Source organism: Thunnus maccoyii, chromosome 4 (assembly GCF_910596095.1).
Source record: "Thunnus maccoyii chromosome 4, fThuMac1.1, whole genome shotgun sequence".
Taxonomy (NCBI): domain Eukaryota; kingdom Metazoa; phylum Chordata; class Actinopteri; order Scombriformes; family Scombridae; genus Thunnus; species Thunnus maccoyii.
This window is the reverse complement of record NC_056536.1, coordinates 17,003,978-17,022,278: the sequence shown is the minus strand read 5'-3', so window position 1 is coordinate 17,022,278 and position 18,301 is coordinate 17,003,978. Positions and strand designations below refer to the sequence as shown.

General features: G+C 42.3%; 1 protein-coding gene across 1 annotated transcript; it reads right to left on the bottom strand.

Annotated features, from left to right (window-relative positions):
• Positions 1 to 52: 52 nt before the first annotated feature.
• Positions 53 to 16,436, bottom strand: acvr1ba (activin A receptor type 1Ba). The gene is made up of 9 exons (XM_042410016.1): positions 16,240 to 16,436; positions 6,433 to 6,669; positions 6,059 to 6,319; positions 5,512 to 5,742; positions 5,065 to 5,232; positions 4,712 to 4,868; positions 4,308 to 4,432; positions 4,075 to 4,205; positions 53 to 2,587 (listed from the first exon to the last, which is right to left on the bottom strand). The coding sequence occupies exons 1-9, from the start codon at positions 16,301 to 16,303 to the stop codon at positions 2,462 to 2,464; spliced, it is 1,500 nt and encodes a 499-aa protein (XP_042265950.1). The 5' UTR covers positions 16,304 to 16,436; the 3' UTR covers positions 53 to 2,461.
• Positions 16,437 to 18,301: the final 1,865 nt, after the last annotated feature.

Sequence of the window (18,301 nt, the reverse complement as noted above, 5' to 3'; positions counted from 1 at the left end):
AATGAAAACACTGCATGACACCCTGAATGAGCAGCACCGCTGAAGTCACAGATAAGAAAAAAAGGAATTTATTGTATATCATCTATATACACTTTTTGAACTTATTCTGAAAAGATTTGCACAACATTTTTTTTTTTTTTTTTTTAAATCTTGAAGTATTACTCATGAACAGGATGTCTGATGGTCATATACCCATGGCAACAAATCAAACATGGACAGGAGTGTTATGACAATTTTGGTTCAACTGACAGCAGTCTCCCCTTTTCCCCTCCCAGCCCCCCTTCCTCCGCTACGCTCTGCCTGCTGAACTTCTACCCATGTTAACAGTAGCAGCAACATTTCTGGGGTACACAGCCAACGACCCGAAAAAATAAGAGAAAACAACAGGTAGGAAGAGGGGAAAGTCTTAAGTTCATCTACCTCAGTGCAGAGGACCCAGTGTTTGAGACAGCATGCAAAATGGATACTAACATGACACATGGATTCTGGATCAAGTGTTGATAATCATGACACAACTAACATTAACTAAAGTCCATGTGGACATAACAGTGCAGAGCCCAATGATGACAAGTGTCAGTGTAATACTCTCATAACCTTGTCTGCAAACGGACGACAAAGTAGAACGATAACATGCAGTTTCACTTTTACAGCATGTCAGTCTTTGAAGGTAAAACCTCTGAACTACTTATCACATCTAACTGTACGTTTCCCTGGAATCCACATGTGTGAACTGTCAGCAGTTGGGTTTATTTCTGAATAAATAGCCATCGGCAGTATCAGAATTCAAGGTTACACGACGCTCCTAAATATTCCAGTGTCAATGAGAAGGAGATGTCACCCCAGAGGACATAATGTAGAAACAGACCTGCATTACTGAGCTCTGAAAAGAACTCAACAATCAATTCCAACAATTTAAAAAAACAAAAACAAAACAAAAACAAAACAGAAGTTGCAGCAAAATGATCTGGGATCAGTAGTACCACCGAACTGCCATGAGAGGAGCGAGTGAAAAACAAAATCCAGCAGATGACATGACAGTGTTATTTCCTGGCACAGTTAGAAACCATGCAGACAGATCTGAAAGTACCATTCAAGCAAAAAAAGAAAAAAAAAAAAAAAAAAATCACTGTTCAGATGTCACACTGGAGCTTGTGGCATAAAAGGAAAAAAAAAAAAGAAGCATGTTTTATATACAAATCATATGTACCCATCATCAGTAGTGTCTAATGTCAAAGTCAAAAGAAAACACCGATCATTATGTCTTTACACAAAACACAAAAAAATACATTAAAAACAAAAAAAAAGGAAAAACAGTATTTTTTCATTGCCATTTCATACGCCTCTTATTTGCTCAGTGTGCATGATGTCATCGTCTGTCACCAGCGGGGGTTATGGCTACATCCATGTTTTAACTGAGTATCTTATTAGATGAATGCAGAAAAAACCCCTAAAATCTGAACTGTGGTGAAGACTTGGACTGAACTACATTAACATTAATTTTCATATCAAGACTCCGGCTTGTCACGTCTCATCTCACAGTGTTCATCAATATGAAATAAAAACTATCAACAAATAAATAAAAAATTAAAAACCATCCCAAACATTATCCCTGCCAACGTTTCAAACTAACACCAGGACCGGACCGCATCGGTTGTGCGCAAAACCTGCGGGTCTCGCGCGTGATGAGGAAGCTACAATTGTTTGTAGGATATTTAAGTGAGGGATTAAAAGCACAATCTGGCTGTTTGTTTGTATGCTTAATTACCAAATGTCCAATAACTGATTATGTCTAATGAACTACAGACTATACCAGAGGACATCTTGGTGTCTTTGAGACATGCTAGTAGTCCGGACACCTTTTACACACAACTAGAAACAGTGCTTCAGCCTCCCCCACCCTCCCCCCTCCTCACACACTCACAGCAACAGAATGTGTAGCTGCATGGCCAACAGAAGTTAAATGTTATAGTTCTTGAAGTTGAAACCCACAACATGCTTGACTCTTCTGGACAAGGTTAGTCCGTCATGGGACGATTTCGAAGAGGTAAAAAAGATCAAACAAGCAAAAAAAAAAAAAAAAAAAAAAAAAAATCCCGTCACTGTACAATAGTTATTCCTGCCATGGGAAATGAAAAGAAAAAGAAAAAAGGTTGAGTGTGATGATATTAACAGTGGTAGTGCTGTAGTGTTGTGGCCCATGGAGAAGGGGAGGTCGAAGGGGGGACGGGGAGGAGACACGAGGAACAAAAGGGGGAGGTAGGAGGAGGGGAGGAGAGTCGATAGGAGTGGGTGATTCTCAGTAGTTTTGGCTAAAAAGGTGAGGTAGGCCTTGTCACAACTTGGAGTGTGGCTTTAAAACTGGCAGGGTTTTCATTTTGCAGTCAGTCTTTAGTGTTTGTTTCCTATGGGAGTGTGGTCTAGTTGTGCGTCTCCAGCGCGCCTTTTTTCACCGCCTGGCCGCTCACATCTTGACGTCCTCCTCCACGCTGAGTTGAGACAGAGTCTTCTTTATGCGCAGGGCCGTCAGTCTGGCCGCTCCGTTGGCGTACCAGCACTCCCTCATGATCTTCCCCATCACACGCAGTGACTGCACAGGTAAGGAAACGTGGGTTAGATTTAAAATAAATTTAGGCTAAAACAAGACATTTGAGTAAAAAAAAAAAAAGAAAAAAAAAAAGACACCTGCAGTTAAAGATGGGATAATAATGACCATGTAGATATTAAATCAAATGGAAGTATTCTAAATGTTTTGTGTATCATTTCATTAACATTTCCAGCTTGATGTGTTTGCTCGCTCTGGAAACATTGATTTAAAATTTTCGTGGCGATACTAACTTCTGCTTGTAACTAGAAACACCGCCTCATGGTTGTATGCCTCCACAAACCAGACAAGTTGCAGTTTACATCCATGTCTGTCCAGACTCATAATATTTGTAGTGAAGACTTTGAAGGAATTTAATAAAAAGGTATTAAGAGTATTTTCCAATAAAGCTGATTGTGATAGAACACAAAGTTGCAGCCATGACAGTAGTCGATGCTTCAGATATGGATGTTGCTGCAAAGAAGCTACAAATTTGACAAAAAGCTACAAAACATTAATGCTTCACACACATTTTCAAACCGGCAGCACAGAAGATCTTTACAATCACCAGAGTTTCAAGATGGAAACCCAAGATTAGTGTCACCACTTCAAATGTGAAATATGATCACAATCTCCCCTTCTGCTCCTGAGTTATGGCGTTGAATAATGGCCAGAAAAATGTTTTTGCAGAACATTATGTCACAGTGACATTGACCTTTGGGATATAAGATGTCATCACTTCATCATTTTATCCTATCAGACATTTCTGTGAAACTGTCATAATTAGCGTATGAATTCTTGAGTTATGGCCAAAAGCGCCTTTTGTGAGGTCACAGCGACCTTGACCTTTGATCACCAAATTTTAATCAGTTCATCCTTGAGTCCAAGTGCATATTTTTGCCGGACATAGGCTAATTAAATTCCCTCCAGGCGTTCTTGAGATATCGCGTTCACGAGAATGGGACGGATGTGAGGTCACAGTGACCTTTGATCACAAAAAAAATCTAATCAGTTCATCCTTGAGTCCAAGTGGACGTTTTGCCAAATTTGAGGAAATTCCCTCCAGCTGTTCCTGTTCACCAGAATGGGACGGAGGGACGGAAGGACAACCCAAAAACATAATGCCTAAGAGCCGGAAAAATGAGCTCACTAGTGAAACCATCCTAGTTTTTGAGGGGATCGCTCACACTAGCAGACGGCGGAGAAACATCAGGAAAATGAGGCCTGTGAAAACTGAGCCCTGCACTGTTATGAAACAGTACAAGAAAATAAAAGAACCTGTTGGACCTTTCATAGGCTATATATAAAATTTAATTTGATGCTCCCCACAACAGTGATTGACAAATTATTGCTCCATATTTAAGTACTCAAGTCAGGACATCCTGTACTGCCAAACTGATAATGCATAACTGCCTCTCTACAGCCACCGAATGTATTTTTAGAAACCAGTCAGAGCAGCTGTTGGTGTAGAGTGTATATAGAGTGTGAAATACCTCGTAGCTCTGCCACCAGTTGGGCACATTGGGCCTCAGTTTCTGGTCACACACCACCTTCCTCATCTCCTCTATGGAAGGGTCAGAGGGCACGAGGTCGTAGTAGGGCAGCTGGTACTCCTCGTGGATACCTGAAGTAAACATACTCGGGTTTCATGCTCTCGTTCACTAGACGGATTCATTTCACATGAAGCATGTTTACTTTTCAAATCAGCCTGCGTTAGTGGTCTTACCTCCTGCATTGCAGCGACGCGCGATCTCCCAGTACACCAGGCCCAGCGCGTAGATGTCGGCACACTTGAAGGAATCAAAGTGTTTCATGTTGATGGTTTCATCCAGGACTTCTGGAGCCATATACCTAGGATTGACACAAAGAGCAGCAATGACTAATAGCACCAAATAAGAGTTTGGAAATGACAGTCTTTTGGTCTTCAAGGTGTTCATGCTCACTTGGCAGATTGGCTTCATAGAAAATACTTGTTATTAAGATCAACTGCTATTTTTGGTCTTTTCATGGGATTTGTTGACAGTAAGACAAATATAGAATGTCACCAGACTTAAATGTAAAGACCTGCAAGAGCGCTAATGTCTAAATGTGAACGTGTGCTTATGAGTGAATGAATATGGAAACATTTACCTCTTAGTGCCCACGCGCTGGTTAGGTGCTATATCGATTGTGTCCGTGATGGACTCATGGCGGACTGCCAGGCCGAGGTCAGCTATGGCACACATGCCGTTCTTCTTAACCAGGATATTTTTAGACTTGAGGTCACGATGAGCAATGCCAGGCTTACCTGAGGGAAAACAGATAACACATCATTACATTTGCATCAAGAGCTTAGCACAAATAGCACATGATTGCTGAATGTAAAAAAAAAAACAAACAAAAAGGGAAAAAGGTGTGTGCGCTTTAACGTTCCTGCTGTGTTTGTTTGTTCGTCCGTTTAATTTATTTTTTCGTGCTGTGTTTTACATGACAGATCGTCTCACCCTGAGTGCCGAGGATCTCCATGTGAAGGTGTGCCAGGCCGCTGGCAGCTGACAGGGCCAGTTTGATCATGCCCTCGATGGTGACGGAGTAGCGGTTCAGGTAGTCAAAAAGGGAGCCGTGCTCATGATAGTCTGACACCAGCCACAGCTGAGTCCAGGTGCCATTATCTGCAAAAGAGCAAAAGAAAATGAGTCTTATTATAGTCATGATATTAACATTATATTAAATTTCACTCATTTTCATGGTGCAAAATAGAATTTCTTACATGGATCCCTTCCTGTCTGTCTCAACCTTCCTTTCATTTTGTTTTTAAAAGGACAGACTTACTTTACTTTGACTTTCTTGTAATATAGGTGGTCTAAGAATTGACCCCAACAATGCTAAAAAAAATCCTCTGAAATCTTCAAGGGATTGGTCCAAGTCTACACATAGAAACACTTCCTCACCTTTATTGTCTGCTGCAATGAATCCGAGGATGTTTTCATGGCGCAGCATGATTGTCTGGTAGATCTCAGCCTCTCGGAACCAGGAGCGCTCCTCTCTGGATGAGAAGATCTTCACCGCCACGTCTCCTCCCCTCCACTTTCCTCGCCAGACCTCACCGAAACGACCTTTTCCTATTATCTCCTGCAGCACGATGGTCCTGGCCACTGTTCGCTGCACAAACAGCGGCAAACCTGAAGGGGGCGGCAGACGACACATGAAATGTTCACTAGTGTTCTCTGTGGACTTGTTTTCCAGATGTGGAGTGGCGGATGAATTCTCAGCAGATTCTAGTTCAGTTTCTTTCTTTCTTTTTTTTTTTTTTTAATGTTTTACAGAACAAAGTATTAAAAGAGAAAATACTTGGCAGATGTTATGTCATGTCTGTCTATGTTAAATCATTTGTTATGTTTTGTCTTGATTCACCAACATAGGGCATAGAAAACCTGTCCTACAACACCAAAACCATTCTTTTTCACTTTACATCGTCATATCAAATCACGTGTTTACCAGAGCCTGATCCAGAGGTGGACATGTCATAGATGAGGTCCTGCAGGGTCTTGTCCTTGGCCAGGTACAGATGGTCACAGGATGGGTCCTCTACTTCCAGCCTCTGCCTGTGGCTGTAGGCCCTCTGATGATACTGGAACAGGAAAACGCCAACCATCAGCAGCACACAGAGCAGGAACACCGGCCCTGCGATGACCGCTACCAGCTCCACCGGCCCCCATGAGCTTCCTGAGCCCAACCAGTCCCCCTCTTTTGTTGGAACTAGGAGGGCAAAACAGAAGAGATGGAGAAATAGAGGTGATTACTTTAAGGTCAACAGACTGAATCTGTTGTTTGATGTGATTTTTGTCTGATGTTTGATGATGGAGCCTCACCTGGGACCTTCAGGTCAATACTGTTGCAGTAATCTACATAGCAGCAATGTGTGTTGAGTAGGCCTTCAGCGCTCAGACAGTAGAAGGGTTGTCCAGGAGGAACCAGGTTGTCGCGGTTGATACAGATGCGTACATGTTGCTCCTTCCCCTGGATGTAATATGTAGAGGCCATGCAGGCGCCATCCGTCTCGCATTCATAGCCCGTCTTCTCACAGTTTGTGCAGTTACAACGCAGAGCTGTGGGAAAAAAAGAGAATTGAGTAAGTTAAGATTTATCAGAGAGAACCATGATGTTAAACACATTTCACTTTGCAATTTTGTCCAGCAGGGGGCAAACTAGCCCCAGTTTCAACACAGGATGCAAAGAGTGTCCCATTCAGTTATGGGCATTTTGTGACAGGCAACCACAGAGCTTGAAGTTGGTAGCAGCAGCCAGACGGCCCTGGCGGCCCTGAAATCAGATCCTTCACTGCAGATGAACCCAAACATGCTGGGTGGAGACGGACCTGCCCAGTGGGACAGACAAAGTGAAACCCAACAAGGGGAGAGGGCTCCTGCCAAATCCCCAATGCAGCATTCTAATCCATTCCTCTCTTCTGTCTGTCTCACACTGACACAGAGAGCTGCCACTGTTTAAGCTAATGAGATGGGAGTTTTATTAAACACAGCACACTCCTGCGCAGGGACCTATTAAAGCTGACACAATGGAACTCCTGCCGCTGCCATAATAAAACTACGGTGGTCCATCTACACACTCAAATGAGGTCAGAGCCAGAAAGTCCGCCACATCTGCCACATATAAAACAGAACCAGTGTCGGTTGAGCAACCCAGAGAGCAAACTGATTAGATTTGGACTGAAATGTGATTTTGAGTCATAGCACACATGCTTCTCATTTAGATTAAGGTCAGCACAAAAGGCTTCTTCCAAGGTTTTCCTACTACCAAACAGAGTGCAAAGCAGGACCACGCAAGACTGGATAGTTGTGAGACTAAGGCACTAGTTTTCACATGGGAAAAACGCAAGGAAGCGGCTAAGCTCAACTGAAGCCCAGCCAGTGATAAATGACGAACTGTCTGACTGACAACAGGGCCGTGAGTGAGGCGTGACAGGCCAAGAGCGGCTCCTTGGTTGGAACAAAGGCTGGACCACTTAAGACTAATCGCTGTGGACTTAGCAAAGACAAGACCACCGTACCAACAACAACACAGGAGGAGACATAAAGCAGAGAGGAATTTCAATCCTTATTCTCTTACATAAAGAGAGGCTCAGCATCGGTTGGACCGCTGACAATGTCTGGCCCAGAGGAAAGAAAAGATTTTAAGAGTGGCAAGCTTCCACTAATCCTCTGTGTCTTATCCTGAGGGTTTCTTTGACCAGATGAGCTCACTGATCTTCCCTGTTTGTACCAACTTGGGTGTCTGTCAAAAGGTGTCAACAGATTTTAACACTTAAATGAGCCAACTGAGCTGTGACACTATTAGGCTTTTGTTCAGTTCAATAAAAAAAAAAGAAAAAAAGTACTCAACATGAATGATACATCGATTGCGACATCAGCATTTAACATCCAAGTGTCCGCAACCACAACCTCTGGTGTCATAGGAGTGGTTTCCACTCAGCTGAACTCTGGGGAGGTTGTAATCTGTGTGGGAGCATTTTTTGCATGTAGCGTGTTTGCTGATGTGTCTATGCTTGTTCACTGTGTGTTAACTGGAAATGGTGGAAGTACGGTTTCAGTAATATTTCTCATCTGTTGAATGTTTGTGTGCGTGTGTGTGTGTTTTCTGCTCTCCGGGAGGTGAGCGGGAAAGTGGCAGGAACTCTTAGTGGAGTGTGTCCAAATTCACTACAGTTCGCATGCAGATGGAATTTCCTACAGATTACACAGAGGTGAAGCAGGATGGGCCTGATAAAGAGAGAAAAACAAGCCCTGTGCCACATCACGCGAATCTGCAGCATTAATGGAGCAAATAGTTTAGCTAAATAAAACAGATGACCGGAGTTACCAGCAGTAGGTTAGGAAGCTAGACGACACTCGATATCTATCATCAAATTCAGACAACTTGAACGCCTCCTTCCATCAGCCTCCTCTTTTGTAGGACTGGGCTCTCAGTAAAACAAATCAATTTTTAGCAAGCGAGTCCAGAAAAGAGTCGTTTTGATCAATCCATCCTCAAAGTAAGATTGACACTTTAACAAACCAAAAGTTTTTGAGAGAAAGAGTTTCTCCACAGCACACACATTACGGATATCTGCTGGAAGCTAGATTTAATGCCCTTAATTTTTCTCATAAGAATCAAACTGAAGGCTGTAAAAGTTCTCTAGGAGAAACATATTGCTCCAATATACAGTAATAAATTAACAACAGCAGCGAGCTGACAAGAACATCATGATCTGAAATGAAAAGACGCATCAATCATGGAGACTGTGTGTGGTAAGACAGATGGTACACAGAAGTTCAGGAAGGAAACCGAACATGGCGGAAAACACACACATTCCCGCCTCGAGTCTACCATGGATGGTTTGTGGTCTACCAAGACTTTGGTTTGTGGGAAGTCTTCCCTTTCATTTAGGGCTACCTTGTGACTGTCCATAAGTCTTCACACAAACAAGCAACAACATAAGGGGTGACCAGTATGGGGGAAAAAAAAAAATCTATGACAGAATATTCAGTTTAATCGATAAGAGACAGAAACTGTTTATAGATAAATACCTAAAAAAAATAGAGGTTAATCATCACATTGAAGCAAAAATTCTGTGAACCACATCAGTCTCGCTCATTGATTTACAGCACTGCTCATTACAACCTAATACAACCACAGATATTAAACGGATAGCTCAACAGAAATGGTGTAGTGAAACATCTACCGGCTGACGAATCACAGTGTTCAAACAGTAGATCATCATATCATACGGTCCTAAACAGTTATTCCACAAAAAAAAAAACATGGCAAAATGTGAAACCAAGACCTCAAAAATATTCAAAATGAATGTCATCCAAGACAGGGTATGGGCGTCTAACTAGATCACACAATGTCCGAGAAAGAATTTCGAGCCCACTAGCATTCACCCAAATGCCATGTTGTTTGCACAGTGCTCCACATATCTCACTGCATTCAAAGCAGAAGTGTCACAAAGATACACTCGAAGGAATAATATCAAGCCTAAATACACACGGATCTGAGTAGAGGCCTGGTGTGTGTAGGTTTTTTTTTTTGTGAGTGAACTCTGCTCTTGTATCCACATAATTGGTGGTCTTTACACTGGTCCTTTGTGTGGAGATTAAGACGACATGAGGAGGGATTGGACTGGCCCTGCACAAACAAAGAGCAGAGTGGAGTGGGGGAGCACACTTCTGTGTGGAGCAGTGAGGGGGGATGGGTGGCGCGCAGGGGACAGGCTGGGGGTTAACAGTAACAACCCCGATGTTTGGGGGCTGCTCTGGGCCAGACAGATTGGGGAGGGGGGGGTGGTCCCAAATTGGGCTGGACAATACAGAGGGGAGGGGGCAGAGGGGGTAACGAGCTGGACTTACGGGGCCCCCCAGCTGCGACTGGGGTCTACCCAAGTGACCAGCTGCGACCGTCATTAAAACCCAGTCTAGACTTTGACTTACGGGAGGGAGTAAATAACAGGAAAAAGGAACAGTGAAGGAAAAAGGGGAGAACACAGCGTAAAAGCGATTCCTTTGAGCTGCCAGTGTGTGAAGTTCCTATCATTCCGTTCGTGTTGAGACAGGAAATGGCAGACATACTGAGGAAGGGATTAATAAAACATTGTTGCCATAACCAGCATCGCCTTAACTTGGACCCAACTAAAAACCACAGCATAGTCCCACTCCAAACAGCTTTACACATTAACTATGTTGACCGTGTTATATGTGTGTGTGTGTGTGTGTGTTGTTCAGACCTACTCGTGCGGAGCAACTCTGTCAAAACAAAGGTGAACTCACTCGTATGGAAAGTAGGTCTGGGATGATATGCTTATCTCCTGATTTCATAGTATCATGATACTTGGGTGCAGATTTGATACAGAATCAATTTTTGATTTAAAACCAATTCTCGATTGAATGAATAGAAAAAGGGGCACTATTTTCAGTCTATTGCTCCAGTATACTGTGTGCCAAACCGTTAACTGGTGTCCTTAGTCCACTGAAATACAATATGAAACATAACTGGCAATTAAGATAAATGGTCTGCAGCCTTTTTATTTTAAAAAGTAAACTGCATTCATTAATGAATGAATTAATTTAAAAGCATCTTACAGTCTCCTGCCTGTATGAGAATAACAAACTGCTGTGTTGCTATTAACGTTATGTCTCCAGCAGTGCAGAGCAGCCTCTCTGCTGCACCGTTAGCTCCGGGGGAAAGACATCGCTGTTCAAGACCCTGAGTGGGTGCAGGGTTTTTAAGGTGAAACAGACTGAGCACCGAGTTATTTTCTTCACCTCAGAGTTGGTTTAAGTTGTTTAATGCTGCAGTGTGTGTTGGTCAGCCGGTCTCGTTTGTTACTGCTGGAGTTTGCTGCTCCGCTAATGTTAGTCTCTGAGTCACGGCAGAGAAAGTATTCATAATATACTTCACTCCCCTCTTGCAAAGGTAAATTAAGTCATTAAAGGGGCATTAAAAGGCCTTTTTTGGAGGATGAACTACAAGATAACTCTAGCGTGTGCACACTGTAGACTGTCCAGGTGCTGCACTGCCCCTCGTAGTTGAGTTGCGCCTTTTTCATCCCATCAATGTCATCGTTATTAACATTTTGAAAATCGATTTGACATTTGTGAATCGATTCAGATTCGTAGGAGATAAGAATCGTGATTTTTACGTGTATCAGTTTTTTTAAGCACCCCTAATGGAAAGATGATCAAGTCTGCAGAAAATACTCTTTAAGCACGCTCTGCACAGACTGGCGGGTTATACAAACATAGTGGGTTTCTGGGGGCTATGCGACGCAGACAGACAGTTGGTATGTGCGTGTGTGTATGGGGAGCAGAGCACCATTACCAAAATGCACTGCCTGAAATTAGATCCATACAGATACCAGACTGAGAGCTGATCAAGACAAGCAGACGCCACCAGACAGTGTGAGTGCAACACACACACACACACAGGCATACGCACACACCACAACTGTGTCCTAATCAATGCTAGGGGAAGAAGGAAAGTCATTACCTTTGTCTGCATCTCAGGGTCAGATTACTGATCTGATTCTAAAGTGAAGTCTCTGGGGCTGAGGCTGCCTCTACTATCTCTACCAACCACCACCCTCCAGGCAACATCCCATCCTGTCTGACTGTCTGCTGCCCTGAACGAGTTCAAAGGCACACAAGTGTGAGTACAGACTCAATCTGGGCTTGATGCTGGTGCTCAAATTCCCAAACTGGTCATTGTTCTTCTATAATGCCCCAGTATGTTGCAGTGCTGTGAGCTCATGCATCTGCCATGTGACTTGAGCTTAAACCCCTTTTGAGTATTAGCAGATCAGAAATTTACCAACTCCTCCATTTTCTGTCTTTTTACAGCCGTTGGCACAGTTTCACTCCGAGTACAGCTGTGACTGGGGATCAAACTTTAACACAGTTTTGGTACCGAACAACGAAATATGTGAGGTACTGATTTAGAAGTAAATGCTAATTTTATTTAAACAAAGTTCTTGTGTGACCACTTGTGTTTACATGACATTTAATATCTAATAACTTTTAAGTGAAAACAAGGATTTTATTTGACAAATGAAGCATCGAAAAAAGCTTTTTGTGAAACTCGTATTGGCACTAGCACAGAAAATCTTCACAAGATTCCCAGTCATGACTACAGTCAGGAGAAACTCATTATGGAATTCCATCTTTTATAAGACTGACATTTTGCAGAATGATGACAGATTTTTTATGTGATGCAATTTTCTTAATTAACAATATAAGACAAATCCAATTAAAACTCATTATCATGCCATGTCGTGCAATATAAAAAAAAAAAAAGAAAAAAAAAAAAGATGATTAATGTTATTTTGCATACAATGCATAAGTAGATGTTATGACAACAAACCAACTTCTTCTGATCATCATCACCAAATCAGCCAGACCCATCACTGTGTTCATGTAGGAAAGAAACAGGGATAGTCACAACGGGTTTTGCACACTCTTTTCAAGCTAATGTCACCATGAAGGCCTGACAGGCAGGAGGTACAGGTTTAAAACTGAACTTCAAGAACTAGCCTGATATAAGTTAGATAATATGCAAATCAAAACTATATGTATCAACTGCCCTACCCTAGATCACATAAATCAAAGCATATCATTTGTTAAGGAAGTACTGGAGCAAACTTGACATGTATACTGCACACCTTCCGGCAGAATATTATGAGGCAGAGCAGGTCTTATCTACATTCCAACAGCAGCCAAGAAAACAAAAACACCTCTACAAAGAGAAGTGTAATGGAAGACGGGTGTCAAGTTTAGCCCTATAGACATGAACTCACATAGCTACCGGATCTGTCTGGGTGTATTGTGACAATAACAACTCTATATCTTCAAGTACAGTTAAGTTATAGCACTAACGTATACACTACAAAGACCCTTTTAAAAGAAGACAGAAGTGTTCTGAGTAAATTAATGGCATGGAGAAGAGGCTAACCCAAGGTGAAATGGCTGGTTCTGCAGTGGTAGTACTCCCTTGTGGTCCAACATCAGTAATGGCGGAGCTGGGTCAGTCAGAGGCTACGCTGTCTGCTATAGCAATTAGGACTCGGTGCCTCCGGGCCAACGGAGGTCATTAACGACACAGGTCATTATGGAGGGAAAAGTAGACCACCCCAGACCTGACCTGAACCTGACTGGCTCAGTGCCCAATTATAGAAACTGTTGGTAAACACTGATTTCTGAAGGAGAAGGCGTCTGGGACAGGAAGTAACCAGAAATTTTATACAGAAGACGTGCAGCTTCATTTGATTATAATTTAGCTGCAGGGACTGAGCAGCCAAAGCATCAACCCAATTAGAACAGGCCTTGAAAATTGCTACACATTTAGGAGCAACAAAACAACAACAACTTTCTCCTTTTCAAGCTTAAACCAGCTGAAAATACTACAATGTCTCCGCCCTCCCCTGTCCAAACTCTTTTCTCCTTACAGACACACACCTTTGAACCCAATAAGTTTCAAGCTTTCTCTGTACATTCCCTTGGCTCTGATCTAATGGGCAGGTGTACACATGTTCTGATCTGACTTGCTCATGATTCCTCCACCTGAACTCTTTCACACCAAATTTGACATTTAACAGCACCTGTAGCAGAGTTAAGCCCTGCACAGGCAGTTCCCTGAACAAGTAGAGAAGTAGGGACTTTTCTGGGTTTCCAATTGCTCTGTCTCTGATTTACACTGAGGCACATCAGGAAATGACAAGACTCTGGCAGAGATGTGGTAGGGCTACTAAAAGTGAGTGCAGAGTTCAAGAGATAGCGAGACCTCATCTAATCAAAGGCCGTTCTTTAATCTAGGGGGAAAAAAAACACAATCCATGCTAAAGGTTTCTCAGCACCTTATGGTGGCGGTGAGTAAGTGAAAGCTGAAGTGGGACCACAGATAACAAAGTACAGATTAAATTCTGATAAAGCACCCAGGCCTTTTATATGAGAGAGAAAAAGGGGAGGGCAGGAGGAAAAGAGAAAGAGGGACGCGCCCTACCTCACGGCAGTGTGGTTGACAGTGCCCATATCACATTGCCACTGTGTTCAATGCACCCGGGCAGACACAGGCTGCGTCACACAGGCATGTAATGCCCATAACACGAGTGACTCCTAATCCTTATGAAGTCAAAAACATATGACAGATTCATCAAACCTGTGAGTAAATAGTATTCCCACATAAACATACTACACTCGCCGCAGTTGTGGAATCTGCTCCAGCTTAGCCACTTTCAGGTTTGTCTGGTTTCAGCATTTGCATGGTGTAATCCATTATATGGTGTGAAACCATGGCTCCAGACAGACTTGTGGGCCCCTTTCACTAAAGACCCTGCCAGCTGGACAAACCCATCATCACCCCCTGTCTGCTCAGGCCACACACACCTACCCCCACTCTCCCCTCACACACCACTGTTAGTGTTGGAGTAACCCAGTCACACAAACTGGCCACACAGGTGTGATCGTTTTCCCAGCATGACTTATGTGAACTGATCAACCTCTGTGTACTACACCCTTATCTAAACTAAGCGGGGGAGGAATATTTTCCTGTTTCTTGGAAGGATGACTCAACCGTTTAAAGTGTGACGGCCCCTGCATAAAAGCACAACATACACTCAGTGGATGACAATGTTGTCGACATATTTATTCTGGCACACAGAGTTGAATCTTTTTATTGCTTTGTTTATCTGCATGGTGGCAAGTTGCAACAAGGTAGGACTGCTTCTAAATATGGAGACACAGGACGAATAAACAAATGGGGGAGGGGGGGGGCTTGCGCAACCTAGGACATGCATGTGTATTTAAATTGTCATAAATAGAAAATGTTTTTTGTGTTTCTGTCTTCATGCAATCCCACTGCTCTTAAGCTCAATGCTCCAATTTTGTGGCTGTAAAACCTCTGTACTGTCTGTTTAATTTTTGTTTTATCACCCTGCTTTCCTATCTATATTTTATTCTTCTTTTAAATTTTGGGAGGGAGTTAGTCTGTACGTTGAGTGTTTTTATTTGTAACAATTTATTTACATCAGTGTTCCTTTTTTGTATGTATATTTGTGTGTATAAAAATAATAATTCTTTGGAGCAAAGTTGAAGATGAGTACCCGCTGCAGAGGCAAACATCCACAAGTTTAGAGCAACATACGCCCCTTTGAGACTGTGGTGATGGGCTGGTATCAGCTGCTCCAGCAGACGGACAGGATTCAGACTGAAGCAGCCCCATAACTGGCGCCTCAAAAGACCCCACTTGCCACATTTCCATCACAATGAACCCAGACTTCAACTCTGACTTCTGTCTGGGATGGCTGAATACACGGCTGTTGTCACCCTATGCCAGCATTCACTTTCTGCTGGAGGCCGCTAAGCAGCCCTTTTCACTCCTTACAAATAGACACCAATGCAAGAGCTGCCAGTGTTTACTCTCAGAAACACATTTCATGCACTAAAGTAGGGGTAGGCCTTCATTCACAGGCTCCTTTCTCCTTTCTCCAGCGTGGAAACCAGCGCTCACAGCATGTGTCCAAACTGTAACTGATCACATTGCACACATTTCACCCGCCAGCTATCATTACATTGTGTTTTACCCAAACAAATACAGTGATAAGTAGTCACAAGCCAACACGAGATGTGTTTTGTGAATATGTTAGCATAACAGCCACCCGAGAGATAGCGTTAACTTAAATATCAACACCAGGCTGTGCATTATTACTCGGTGTGTCTATGCTTCACAATATCATTTCTGTGTTGTAGCCCACAAACGAAGCATATTTATCGACAATATTCAACTTTATATAGTTCATTATCTAGTTAGCTAGCAAACGTTAGCTGGCGCTTCGAAATAAACAGCCCCACCATGTTGTTGTTGTTGTGGTTTAGCTACTTGCTCCGTGCTCAATAACGACCAACAAGTCAGGTTTTGTCACTCGGTAAAAGACAAAAAAATCTCACTCGATAACAAACTAACAAACAGCCTGACTTTTGGTGCGGGAGAGCCGAGGTTTTGAGGTCAACGCTAGCTAGATACGGTTAGCCAAATCCCCGATACACAGCGCCATGACGATGAGCGACAACAGGCGATGCCCGGTCCAGGAAAACACATCGAGACAAAAGCCGGAGAGGGGCTCAGATGAAACTTACCATCAGCGACAGCCACCAAGCCGAACAGGGCCAGCAGCGTTGGGGCAATTTGTTTTAGAGCCATTTCTTCAGAATTCCCATCTCTCCGCGATGAAATGCGTCCGAAGTGTGTCGTTATCAACACGACCAGACCTGAAACACAACCACAGTCCGACCGCACACACCACCACACCGCCAGATACGAGCCAGCCAGCCAGCCAGCCAGCCAGGCGAGTGACGTATTTAAAGGGGTGTGCGTGCGTGTTTAAAGGGGAGGGCCGCCTGCAAGTCTGCAGCCGAGGTCAGGAGCTGTGTTGTAAATAAAAAGCGGATGAATTACAATCTTACTGTCTCATATAACCAAGAGGCAGAGTGAGTGTTATAGACGCACGATATGTTTATTTTATTAGAAAAAACAACAACAACAGTAAATTATGACTTCATCTCTACGGTATTACTCTGTGTCCTAATGTTTTAGGTTATCACATTAAACAGCTGCATTTAGCTGAATGCATTCCTGAAAATATAGTAGTATTTTTTCATGTTGTTTATTTATAGTTTTAGTTTATGAGCGTTTAAATATTATGTTATATGATTGATGTTGGTTTATTCGGATGGGGAGTACTGCACTGTGAGTGATTTTATGGTTGTATAAACTTGAACCTTGACTGAGGTCATTACTTTAGAGCCGCAACTATTACTCCGTTAATGGATTAGTTGCCAACTAATAAATTATTCGCCAACTATTTTGATAATTTTGATAATCGTTTTTAGTCATTTAAAAAAAAGACCAAAGTCTCTGATTCCAGTTTCTCAAATGTGAATATTTTCTGTTTTTAGTCTTCTATGATAGTAAACTGAATATCTTTGAGTTGTGGGCTGTTGGTCAAGACAAAAGAAGACATCTGAAGGAATCACCTTGGACATTTTTCACCATTTTCTGACATTTTATAGACCAAAGAAGAAATCAAGAAAATAATCGACAGATTAATCGATAATGAAAATAATTGTTAGTTGCAGCCCTATATTACTTAAGACTGCTTTTGATGATTGGTCTCTTTGAAACAAAAATATATTCAGGGAACTTACTGGGTCTAACTGGCCATCTTCTACTCTTATTGTTACTGAAAATGTAAAATCATCAGCTGAATGTTTAAAAAGGTAAAAAAAAAAAAAAAAATAGTGAAAATAATCTGATGCTATCTTTGTTGTTGTTCCCTCAAAATGTGGACCCATGGATTTAATAATAGTTAGTATTTTATTAGAAAAGCAGAATTAAGCATTATTACAGTTTACTGTCTATGACTGTCAGACTATGTTAAAGTCAGTTTTCATAAATTCCAATTGACATTATGTCATGGTAAAATCGTGACATTTCAAAAGATGATTTAAAACATTGAAGATAATCTAATGACATTTATGACAATAAAATGTGTTATCAGGGATTTAATGATCTGAGGTCAGTCACCAAACTCATGACTCTTGTTAAAAGTAGGCCACGCCTACATTCAAAGTAGACATTTGAAATCAGCCATGACATAGTCCTCTAATGCAAATGGCAGAGGAATCCAATGTGACTGTGACTGATTATTAAACCTTTTCTCTTATTCTGGATGTAGGTTAGAAGGCGGCAGGGGCCTTATGACTCTGGGCCTCCCTGCACTTGTCCCTCTAGTATTAAGCTAGTCAGACTATGAAATACAGTATCAGTCAAAAGTTTGGACACACTTTCTCATTCAAGTGAATGGGAAGGTGTGTCCAAACTTTTGATTGGTACTGCACACGTGTCAATCCATCCATATTCCCTGATCAAATTCTGGGAGACCAATTTGGTTTCAGCCTTCATAAAAAAAATAGGCTGCGACATTTGATTCCTTACTGTCCCAGTTTTTCTAAGATTACATTTCAGCTGCTGTATGAGATTTTTGAGAAAGTTACATCTGCTTGCAGTTTTTAGTGAGAAAGATCTGAAAATTTGTACATGGTGTTTTGGTCCAGATCTATTCCGGGTTTTCTCTCAGCTTGGGGACCAGTCTATACCCCACTAACACTTCCAGCTGCCACTGATTGAGAATGAAGCTCA